Source organism: Peromyscus leucopus, chromosome 16_21 (genome assembly GCF_004664715.2).
Source record: "Peromyscus leucopus breed LL Stock chromosome 16_21, UCI_PerLeu_2.1, whole genome shotgun sequence".
Taxonomy (NCBI): Eukaryota; Metazoa; Chordata; class Mammalia; order Rodentia; family Cricetidae; genus Peromyscus; species Peromyscus leucopus.
Window position 1 is genome coordinate 14,093,622 of NC_051084.1, and position 12,127 is coordinate 14,105,748.

A 12,127-nucleotide genomic window follows, 5' to 3' on the forward strand; every position below is an offset into this window, starting at 1 on the left:
CAAGCGCACCGTTAAAGCAGGCTGAGCTCAGATGTGGGAGATCACTGGTTCAGGTGTACTGTTCTGCAGAGCATGGGGTTGGTTTGGCTCATCGTCTGCTCACTCTGGCCCAGACCAGGTTTAAACCCAAGTTCCCATGTGCAGATTTGGGGGATTTATTTTGCCCCATCAGCACCTGCCCCCAGCATACGTGTGCACACATACACACACACACACACACACACACACACACACACACACACACACACACACAGAGTCTCCTCCACTCCCTTCCCTCCTCCCTAGCAAGCCCATCACCTGCCCATGGTACACTACACTGTAAACCACAGATAACACATGGAAAACTCAAACCCTAGATATGGCCTTATTTCAGAAAGAAATTAAAATACCTATGGCTTAAAAAAGAAAACTATGTCAGGGATTGGCAAAGGTTTTTGAAAACATTTGATGGTCTGTCTCAGCTCCTTAGGCCTGTTTCTGGCACGTAGCAGTCGCTGGTATATGAGCAAAGGGCTGGGGACTGATAGCCTCCTCCTGGTGAGGCTGGGGGCAGGTGCACCTAGGCGCCTGGGTAACCTTGTCTCTGGTGTCAATCATGTTGGGGGTGGAGCCCATGACCAAAGCACTCATCTTGTCCTTCTGAAAATGTCCTTCAGTCACTGGTCACAGGCCCATTCCTGGAGACCAGGGAGCATCCTTCGCTAGAACCTGCTACAGATGTGGACTTTCACTGCGTGGTTTGGGAAGGTTCTCATTGACAAGGTTTGGTTCTAGATTGGAGACTGCCATAACATGTGATCATGGTACAATTGGTTATCTCTGTAAATCACGTGCATAGAAAGTAGGAAATGCATGAAGATGAATAACTAATAACCACACACTTATTTTCCCCCAGGAGAAGAGGTTGGTACTTTGTGAGTGACCATAAGCTTTCCTGCTTGTGCTTAAGCACACTTAGCTATGGGATGGCCCAGCTTTGCCCTGTTCATCATGGAAGAGTGGCTTTATGTGAGGCAGGTGTTCTGGGGCCGTGGGTGGGAAGATGACGGATCGAAGAGTGGGGGCCAGGCCAACTGGAAATGTTGGTGATGTTTCAGATTCCCTTTAGCTCAGGAAACTTCTGATTCCCTTGGTTTACTCTTGGGCTTGTTGTGCCATGACTACTGGGACTCAGGTTAGCCCCAGAGTCATGTGCTCAGGCCGTCCGTAACCGCTGCCTGGGATCAGCAAGCTGCCAGTGAGCAAGCATGCTTTGACCTTGCCTGAATCTGCGGGAGGCTGCATCAGAGCATCATGGAGAAGGAGGAAGGAGCTGCGATGTTATCTCACCTGCCTCCCCTTTCCACAGATGTGAATGAGTGTTTGCACAGTGAGCTCCACGCCTGCTCTGAAGGAGAACAGTGTCTGAACACGGAGGGCTCCTACCAATGCGTCGCTACTCAGCAGCTGAACCCCGCAGACGAAGGTAATGCTGGAGTCCTCAGATGGCGTGAGAATAGCAAAGAGGCCATGTCTAGGGTAGATGACCTACAGACCTCAGCTACTCCTGCTGGCTTCCTGTGAGGGTGTGAGGTCTAGGCTCCAAAGCCTGGAGCAGAGGAATGTCACAGGAGGCTGGAAGGCTGAAGAGAATGTGAGGAGTCGTGGGCAGATAAGGCATACTTTATTCATTGGTGCTCAGGTCACTGGGCAGGAAGACAAGAGCAGACACTTAGGCACATGCTGGCACGTATAAGCCACATACAAGCGGAAGCAGGCCCAAACAGGCCAGTGCACAGGCCTACAGGTAGACACTCGCAGGCAGGCTGGCGAAGACACAAAGGCTCTGACCTTAAGGCTATATTTATGTAGAATCATACAAAAGCAGAATTCTTCCAGGAATAGTTACATTCCACCACCGTTTACTTTTGTATGTCTGTATCAGTCATTTTGTGATGACCCGTGCCCCCTGCCCTAGATGTCCAGCATTAGGCGCCTGGGCCCGGAGATTCATCAGCGCCATGTTGTCTAAACGTAAACTGGCTGGTACAGCCTCCTGTGCCCTCTGCTCCCAGGTGTAGAATGGCTGCTGGGTCCCTGCAGTCACGCCTACTCCCCTGACAGGTCACTTTTGCATTCATTCTTTGGTATGGCACCTGTCTGGCTAACGTGTGGCTTGCATTGGAAACGCCATGACCAGATCAGAACTCTGCTCTCAGATGCCCCCTGGAGAGTGGCCGTGGGTGGCACATGCATAGGACAGTTGCTAATTTCCTGTAGTGCTGAAGAGAGAAAGAGGCTCAAGGGATATTTATACCCAGCCCAAAGGGACGGGCTGAGTTTATCTCCGGCTTTGTATGGGTGACGTAAAGATAAAGCTGGAGGTGGAGGCTGGGAGGCTATGGGAGGCTTCGAAAACACACACACACACACACACACACACACACACACACACACACACACACACACACAGTGTATGTAATCAACAACAGCACCCCCACTCCCACTCTGGCTTGGCCAACCTGCCTCTCCTCCCACCTCCCATAATCATGGAACCTTCATCATCTTACTTCATCATAGTCACACTAGAGTGTATCTCTAAGACATAAGAGATGCTAATATCCAAATTAACACACCCTGTTGTTGTCCCTTTGTAGCCAAGGTAACTTCTTAATACTCAGTATCCAGTCTCCGAAATGTGATGTTCTCTTCATTATCATCTTTAAAGTCTGAGCTTACATTTCAGCTGTGTTCACCGCTCATCTCTGGCAACTCTGGGCCTATTTACTTTAACTTACATTGTTTTCCCTCTTACTCTGCTTCTGTCCCTTGTCATTGTGGGTATTCTGACCTCTCCATCCAGAATCTCAGATGCATCCTGGTGCAGGGTAGGGACAAATTAGAAACCTAGACAGAGACTCCATGCCATCCTATGGGCTAGATTTTGTGACTATCTCCCTGGAAAGTCCATGGGCACTCAGCTTTGGAGTAGGGATCCCCCTCTCATTGGCCCCAGACCCCATTAGTGCCTGGTTGGGCTAAGAGCACTTCAGAGAATGGTCCCAGTGTATATACACATAGGTAAGAGTGGACCTCACAGCCAGGGTGAAGGCAGCTCTGACTGCCCCTTACACAGGGTTCCCCTGCTGCCCCTTACACAATGGAGGCTCTGTGTCACTTCCTAAAGATATTCAGGCTGGATTCTGGGTACACCCAGCCCCTAATCTTTCTAGGTGGGATGTGCAGCGTTATCTCTTGGTCTCCTTTGGCCCCTGATGGCCACCTCTTCTCCTGGTGTTTTCTTCCCAGGTCTTTCAAATCCAGATAAGAAATTTTTATCTCAGGTACATCCTGGTGTTGGGCAGGGAAAGATTATAGACCTAGATCGAGACCCCATATCACCTTTTCCCTGCTCAGTGGAAGAAACCCATGGAGTTTTGCATGCACATGCTCTGCTAAAACTGCCTCGTGTCCCTTCTTCTCCTGAAGGTCATGTCACCCAACTCTAGTGACAGACAGGTAGTGAAGCATGGCCCAGGGCTCACGAGTTATGGATTCTTGAGGAAATGCCAGAGATAGCAAGGCCACATTGTACATCTCTGCATTATAAGGACCTTGAAGGTTCTGGTGTTGAAAATGAAGACAGATAATTACCACATCCATTCTGCCTACAAAGCACCCCTCTCCCTGGGGAGCACATGACCTTGAGAGTCCGCAGAATTGTATGACTACTTCACACACCATTATTCCAAGGAGCTTGGTGTGTGTCCCTGTGTGCCAGAGATGCCCTCATCTGTGGACTCCAGGCTAAGAATCCTGTCCCTGCAGTGGGAAGGCAGGCTATGACAGAGACACATTGACTCTGGCCAAAGGCTTTATAAGATGCTCGGTTCTCTCTGCAGTTAGTTATGCTGCCCGCTAAATTGGGTTACACTTTTAGACACAATAAGCCTCTAGGAGCCTTTCAGATCAAGGGCTGAGAATAGATGGGGGACATGACCAGGGAAGGCTGCCCCTCCTTAGTCACACTTCTCGGAGGGTGGAACAGGCAGGCGTGTGTGTGTGTGTGTGTGTGTGTGTGTGTGTGTGTGTGTGTGTGTTCAGACTGGAGAGTCAAAGCCAATTTTGTCTGCATATTGCTACGAGGACCATGTGTATTTTAAATTTAGAAGCTAATACAAATGAGCAATCTGTTGGACCAGCTCAGCCACACAAGTTGCTGGAAAATACAGCATGAATTTCAGATGCATTCCTTGTGAAATTAGTTACCCAACTGATGGTCCGTGGGGCAGCTGGATTCTCTCCCACAGCAGCCAAAAGAAATCTTGCATGATTCGCCCTTACTATTCCAGGAGTGCGTCCTGCTTTGAGGAAGGCCTGAGTCTTCCCATACTAACTTCAGGCTCAACTGACACCTGCCAGCTTTTTAATCTCTCACCCAGATCTGTGGTCTGGTGGAACTGGGGTGCCAGCTGAAGAGGTGAGCATCGTTGGCATGGAGTAAAGGGTCCTGTTCTCCGAGGCAATGCTTGTGGCTTCATTTCAAGTCTGATTTCAATACTCAGAGTCTTTGACTGAGTCTGTCAACAATGCTTCCCACTCCGCAAGGCTTGGGGCTCAAGCTGTTGGAGTCAGGATAAAAGGGGCAAGTCTGACAGAGAGATCTCATGAAGACTGGTGTCCCATTCTTCCTCCCCATCAGAGGGGGTGGGGCAGGGCTTCCTGGATAGAACGAGAGCCCAGGCCCACAGCCCTGGTGACAGTGATGAACATCTCCAAAGGGACCACCAAGTTTTGGGGTTCTATCCTCAGCCACAGGAAGAGGAGAGCCACAGAACAAGATCTTTGGCCTGGATTTCAGAAGATCAGGGTTTCTGTAGGACTTTGCCGTGTGAACAGTGATCTGCCACCTGAGATAAGACTCCAACAATAGACCAGAGAAATACTTCTAGCCGAGCCGAGCATGGGTTTATCTACAGGAGCGTGGATGGCTCCCAAACAGCCACATCAGTGACAAGCGCCATTCCAGCATGGATGATGCCTCCCCCGCACCTGCTTAGATGTGATCTGTTTTCTTAGCCTACTGCTCTCTGGCACCTGTTGAGACCACAGGCAGCTGGGAGCAGGACTGGAGGAGGACATGGCTGGAATCTCAGGGTCTAACGACCTTCCCTGTCCCTTCCTCCCATGAAGGCGAGTCATCAGGCCAGATCTTCGGAGTCTCTTTCGGGGGTTCACAGGTGCTCTCACGGTGGGGTTGTTGTCTCCTAAGTTGGAGGACAGAGGTCCCCACACCCTTAGATCATGGGAAGCATCAAGAGTCCAGTGTCGTTTCCTAGGGCCATGTTAAGCCACAGAGTGACCACAGTGGGTCATCCTGGTTGGTGGAGGATGAAACCAAGTCCCTGGGGGTAGAGAGGGTGAGTTGGAAGAAATAGTTTTCACATTAAAGCACCCCAGGGTGGTCCTACAGAGGCAGCTTGGCCTTAGAATGCTCCAGCTGTCCATTTACTGCACACAGCTCCCTCACGAGCTTCTCCACCCAGTGTGGGAAGGCTGCCTGGCAAGCTCATTGAAGTAACCCGAGGATGTATAACCACCCCGTAGCTGCTGTAACAAAGCACCACAGACAACATGGCTTAAATCACGGAAATGTGTCCTTTCACAGTCCAGGAGGCCACAGGAGGCCACAAGCTCAAAACAGGCATCACTGGGCCCAGTGAAGGGAAGGTTGGGCTGAGGGTCCTCTGGAGCTCTGGGGGACAACTTGCTCCTTGCCTGTTCTGCCTCTGATGGTGGCCAGCCCTCCCCAGCTTGTAGCTGCTTCTCTGGCCCTTGGAGTCAATGAATTTGGTCCTTTCTCCACTCCGTCCTCACGTGACCTCCTGTTCTTATGGTAACTCAGCTGTCCCTCTGACCTTCTCTTATGAAGACACCTGTGGTTGCATTTAGGACCACCCTGGACTTAATCACACCTGCAAAGGTTCCTTTTCTGTGTAAGAGCTCCGGGGCTCTGGACCTGGCGTCTCTCAAGGTCCTCATGCATTCTCCTCCTGGTGGTTGGATAGTTTAGGAGCAGAGCACGTGACCCCTGTTGTTGGTTATTAGACAGTTTTATTTGGCTTTGACCTTCCTAGGCCTTGGCTTTTGTCTCCCCTAAAGTGGGGCCATTGAAGGACGTCTTATCTGGGATTGAGGTGAGGATTCAGTAGGCTCACAGGACTGGGAAAACATCCTAGCAGTCATGGACGGCTTGGATGGGAGGTGGCATGTATGCCATGGAGGCCCCTTATGAGCTTATAGCATGGAGTGTCAATGCAGCCCTGTCCCCATGATTGCCACAATGCAGGCGGTGATCTGGACACTTCCCTGTGCCTGCCAGGCACAGAGGTGGCTGTGAATTCTTCGTTTCCTGAGTGTCTGTGGCAATGTTGGGTTAATAAATCCCAAGCTGTGGGAAACTGCCATTGCTGTGGGTCAAGGGTGGTTGAATGTGGACAACTGTGATTCCCTCAAGGAAACATATCAGAGAAGGAGGCACACGACCATCTCCACGTACCGCTGCCCTCAGGGGGTGTGCTTCTGGATCAGAAAGGACTTTCTTCCTGCCAATGTTGTTGGAGCAATTTGCACAGATGCCTGGAGGGTCTCATAGCAGTCAGAGTGCAGAGTTCGCAGCCCTTACCCCTGCGATCAAAGAACCGCCGGACCTCAGAGAGTGAGGCGCCATGTGCGCTGCCAACGGGCCACCCCTCAGCTGCTTCCTGACCTATTCTTCGCCTTCCTTTCAAGGTGTCTTGTTTTATGTAAATCCCACCCAATCAGAGACATGGTTAACCGAACACCCTTGTAAACAGCGGCCTGACAGGCAGGCCGTCTCCTGGAGTGGTAGCAGGGGAATCAGAGAGGCTGTGTGCTGCTTGCTGGCTTCTGGACAGCCCCCAGCCCCCACTTCGCTGTTGACTAGTGTGCTGCCATGATGCTGTCTTCCGTGGATGTGGACTCGGCAATGTTTGTCCTTGATAGTCTCTACTATAGGAACAGCACAGCCAAGGCTTTCAGCATAGTTTCTGAGAGGTGAGTGTAGCCGTCCCTCCGTCCCTCTCTCCTTCCTTCCCTCTCTCCTTCCATCTTTCAAGAGCATCTGCTCCCAAGCACCGGCCAGTGAGCTGTGCAGGGACTAGAAGGGCAGAGTGGAACTTTCCACTTCAGGGTCCCAGAGACTGGAGCTGGGGGTGAGAACCATAGTTAGACCTGGGCTGCAGCTGCCCCTTGGCTGGTACACACTCTGCATTCTCTGCCACTGAGGAAGACACCATTGTCTTAGGTTTCTGTTACCATGATAAATGTCATGACCAAAAGCAACTTGGGGAGGAAAGGGTTTATTTTAACTTACAGCTCATCGTCCATAAATGAAGGGAAATTGGGACAGGAATTGAAGCAGAGTCCATGGAAAAACACTGATTTTAGCTTGCTTCCCATGGCTTGCTCAGGCTGCTTTGCCCCCAGCCAGCACCCAGGACCACTTTGCCCAGGGGTGGCACCGCCCACAGTGACCTGGGCCCTCCCACATCAATCATCAATCAAGAGAATACCCATAGAGTCGCCCACAGGACAGTCTGAGGGAGGCGTTTTCTCAGCTAAGGTCCCTCTTCCCAGATGGCTCCAGCTTGGGACAAGCCGACAAAACCCAACCCAGACAACCATCATGTGAGCAGCTGGACACACATCTGTTCCTGTAGCTGAGACATCAAAGCACACCCACTTCTGCATCCTAGACATGTCCCAAGGAAACAGACAGACTTGAGAGGTCGTCACTGGTCTGTCCATGGAGGCATGGGGCTTCGGCTTCTGGTAACTTAAGCCAGCCATCTTGAGGGGCTCTGAGAGAGCTCTTCATGAGGAACTCCCCACACAGTGAACTAGCATGACCAAAGGTGGTTAATGCTGGTCGGAAGGAGCAGGCAGAGGGCCGTGTTGGAGAATTGTGACTGTGTACCACACTTGGCTGTGGGAATCCTGGCAGTCAAGGAAGAGAGGGGAATGGACTGACTGCTCTTCTGATCTTTTCTGAAGGAAACAGTCATGTGCGTTGGAAAGACATAATTTTCATACCATTAAGAAGTAAATATCCTTTAAACACTTTTTTATATGCATGTGTGCAAATGTGTGTATGTTTATGTGGGTGCATATGCACTTGTGTACACAGGACAGCCTCAGGGGTCATTCTGAGATGCTATTCACCTGTCCCTCTCCCCCCACTTTGGACACGGTGTCTCTCACTGAACCCAGTGCTCTTTCAAGCAGGCTGGACTCATGATCCATGGGGATCTGCCTGACCCTGCCTCCCTCGATGCTGGGATCATGAGCTATGGAGGAAACTCAGCCTGACTCCCAGACCAATGACTGAGGGTCAGTAGGATGACATTCTTGTGCACATGCAGTTAGCATGGCCATAGCTTGGGAATGCATGTTGAGGCTGTATTCACAGGCACAGCCTGGCTACAGCACAGCACAATGGCCTTCACTAGAGACATCTTTCTGTCATGTGTCACAGTCCCCATGTTAGACTGTTCTAACTCCTGTGTGTGGGTGCATGTGGAGGCCAGGCACTGACATCACCTGACTTCCTTCCTTGTTACTCACTTTAGTGTCTATACACATGTGTGGTGTGTGCACATATGTGCTTGTTTATATGTGTGTGCATGTGCACACACATGTGTGTTCATGTTCACACACATGTGTGTTCATGTTCACACATGGAGGCCCAAGCTCGACTTTATGAGTCTCCCTTAATTGCTCTCCATTTTATCCTTTGAGGCAGGGTCTCTCACTTGGGCCAGAGCTTGTCAATGTGATTAGTTTAGACTCACTAGGCAGCTTGCTAGTGATCCCCTCTCCCCCAGTGCTGGAATTGCAGGCAGCTTCCATGACTACTGGACACTTACATGAGTTCTGGGGATCTGGTCCTCACTCTCACTTTCCAGGCAATCACTTTATCTATGGAGCCATCTTCCTAGGCCTCCACCCTAGTTCTTTAACTGAGTAAGGTAGTTAATTATTGTAAGACGACCGAGCGTTGTTCTGCACATCGGTCTCCTTGCCAGGTAAGCAGGTGGGACTGGAGCCGGGATGCTTCCCACCTGAGGCCCCGGTGTGTTTCTCCCTAGACTGCCCTCCAATCCAAGACTTGGTGGCGCTTGATGTCACGAGCAGCAGTTTTCACGTGTCCTGGAGTCTGAATTCCACTCAGAACCACACTTTCCATGTCCAAGTGTACAAAGGCAGAGAAACACTCAGAAGCACCCAGACGAGGAGCCGGACTCTGGCTGTGCCTGGGTTGGAGGCTGGAGTACTGTACAGAGTGAGGACCAGCTACCAGGGGTGCGGGGCCAATGTCTCGGCCACACTGCTTGTCAAGACAGGTAAGGACACTTGCAGAAAGCCATGTTTCCTTGAGTGGGCGCTTCTGTCCCAGAGTTCTAGGGACTCAGCATGTCACAAGAGCCTTCCTGCATGCAGGGGGTGGGATGTAACTGCCCCCGCTGTGTGTGGCTCACACTGGACTGAATGCCGTGTGGTGCTCACATGGGTCCCTTGCTTGTTGACTCACAGGCCCTGTGGAAACCTGCTAGTCTGATGTACATGGATGTTGTCAGAGAGTGTGTCCACAGATGGTGTGCCATAGGCATTCAGTCACATAAACCCCTTCAGGATGATCTAAATAGTTTTCCACCATCAGGGCTGGGCAGCCCAGTGGTATCTAGATGAAATGGGAACACATCCTATTTCCTGTGGCCCATAGCATCCACCCTACCAGTGCCAGTAAGGACAGATTCTCCCAAATCTACAGGACACATGCATATGCTTGGACCTCTGGCATCGGGTGGCAGCTAAGGTGGCCATCCAGTCCTTACAGGTGGCCCACGCGGCCCTGCCTGGACATGGTAATATACAGACCTCACCAGACTAGGCAAGGTAATAAGATGGCTCCCTTAGTTCTGAGGCTGTGGTGTGACAAGGAGGGGGCTCTGAGACCCTGAAGCCCTGGAATCTCTGTTCTGCCCCTCCCCTAGCACAGATGGTAGCTGCAGGCTGGGGTGGGGGTGGGGGCTCATTGTTTCTACAGAGTCTGCTGCAGCCCTTCTAACAGCGACTTAGGCTTGTCACAGGAGCATGTTCCGAACAGAGAGTGTGGATTTGGTTCCAGGTGTCCCCTGGGAGGAATGTCTCCCCGGGGATCAGAACCTCCCGCAGCCTTGACAACACTCCAGTGGCTGTGACATGCACATGTGGACTGTTGGGTTGACCCTGGCCTGTGGGCCCAGGCTCTCCATCCCTGGTGGAGCCAGGTTGGAGTTAGTCTGTGGCTTGCTGTCAGTAGTCAGGGAGCATGATGGCATGATGGGCTGTAGCGGAGCCCACCCCGATGCCTGGGCACGATGAGTTTACTCTCATAAAAGAGACATAGGTTCCCAGTCTCCACATTGAGGCTTTCTTCAGCCTCTAGAGGAGAGGTGACCTCATGGCAGCGGACCAATCAGTTTGCCAGGTACAAAGAGGTGGGATTTTCAGTGCTGAAACCCAGAAGGTTCTAGCAAACTGGGACCAGCAGTCACTCTAATGTAGGGGGCCTGGGTAGTGATTGAACATGAGGACTTGGCCAGGCCAGGTACTCAGTGCATTTCCCTACCTCAGGAAAGGTCAGCTGGAGGGGCCTTGGGACCCTCTATGTACAACCTGAAACCCAGTTCCTACAAGTATGGACCCTGTGTGGTGACTCAGGGTCCCTGTCCCAGCTGACAGAGTGCATCTGATATTGACCAAGTCTTTCACTCCAGTGTGGATGTCAGCATCACCGTGTCTTATACCATTTTCTCCAGTTTGACCATCCCGGCCTAAAACTGATGTCTCGATTTCCTTTGTGTACCAATTCATTAAGAGGCTTTTAGCAACACACAGACAGAAAAGCCTGTGACTGTTTCTGTGTGCATGGTGCTGGCGATTGGCCTGGGCTGTGTGCGTGCCAGGCAAGTATTCTACTGCATAGGTATACCTTAGCCCCTGCGTGTGACGCCCCCTCTCAGGGTTTGGGCTGATTTGTGTCACTTCTGTCTTAGATGCCCGGGTTTTCCAAGTCACCATACGGATCATGGACCGTAACCTGACAGAGCAGATTCTCAACTGCAGCAGCGAGGAATTCAGGAACTTTTCTCAACAGTTGTTTCTTGAGGTAGCAGGAGGGCAGACCATTGGCCTGCCCTCAAATCCTCAGAATAAGGATGCACTTTATGTATGCACAAGCACGTGCGTGCGCGCACACACACATGCACACGCATGCACACACTTACACATACACATCAACAACCTGGTTCCTCCCTGTGGCTGAACCAAGTCATATGTCTTGTAACAGCCCGAGGAGGGTCACATCCACCGACCACAGCCCCTCATGGGATAACAATCCTTCTTCAAATAAGTACCTTGATCGCACGGCTGGACTTGCTGTGTAAGGCTCTGCCTTGGGGTGCTGTTAGCCTGTGTGGCTTCATAGTAGATTCCTGAGCGCAGGCTCTGCTACCGATCTTAGCCTCGTTGGCCCCCGTGGCTGGCAGGAGACCTTGACACTAAGCCTGGGAGCCGGGCCAGTATCTGCTGTCTAACATAGGTTCTGGGCTGGGGGGAGAGCTGACTTCTGTAGCTGTCCAGGGTTTTACCTTTTTTGGAAAAATCACAGACTAGCTTGATAGAGTATTACAGATGCTGGCAGAAGACACGAGGTTCCTGGGTCAGGGACAGAGTGCCTGTCACGGCACAGCGGGGGTCCTGAGAGCCATATAAGGCTGGCTCCCCATCCCGCCCCTTCCCCAAGGATGATGCCCATGAAAAGCCTGTGTGTCCACGAAGGGGGCGTGCCTAAGCAGAGCAAACCCTGCCTTAGGGAGCCGAGATCTTTCAGACCCTAAATTGTGTTCCAGAAGGGGAGGTTATGTTCATTCGCTCTTGGATGGTAGAAAGGACTGTCTTTTGTTCTGGAGAGAGCCACCATCCTGAGGTCCCCGGGTTCCTCTGCATACCAACCTTCCTGGAAAGAGTCCCGGACAAAGGGACCTGGGGTCTTCTATTTGCAAGATGGCCAGACTGCTGGGGA

General features: G+C 51.6%; 1 protein-coding gene across 1 annotated transcript in view; it reads left to right on the plus strand.

Moving 5' to 3' along the window:
* Umodl1 (uromodulin like 1) overlaps positions 1–12,127 on the plus strand; it is a 57,580-nt gene that overhangs the window by 17,865 nt on the left and 27,588 nt on the right. The window contains exons 6-8 of the mRNA XM_028885074.2: positions 1,349–1,465; positions 9,150–9,404; positions 11,100–11,212. Coding sequence (XP_028740907.2) covers positions 1,349–1,465; positions 9,150–9,404; positions 11,100–11,212 — 485 coding nt within the window. The remainder of the gene's footprint in view (positions 1–1,348; positions 1,466–9,149; positions 9,405–11,099; positions 11,213–12,127) is intronic.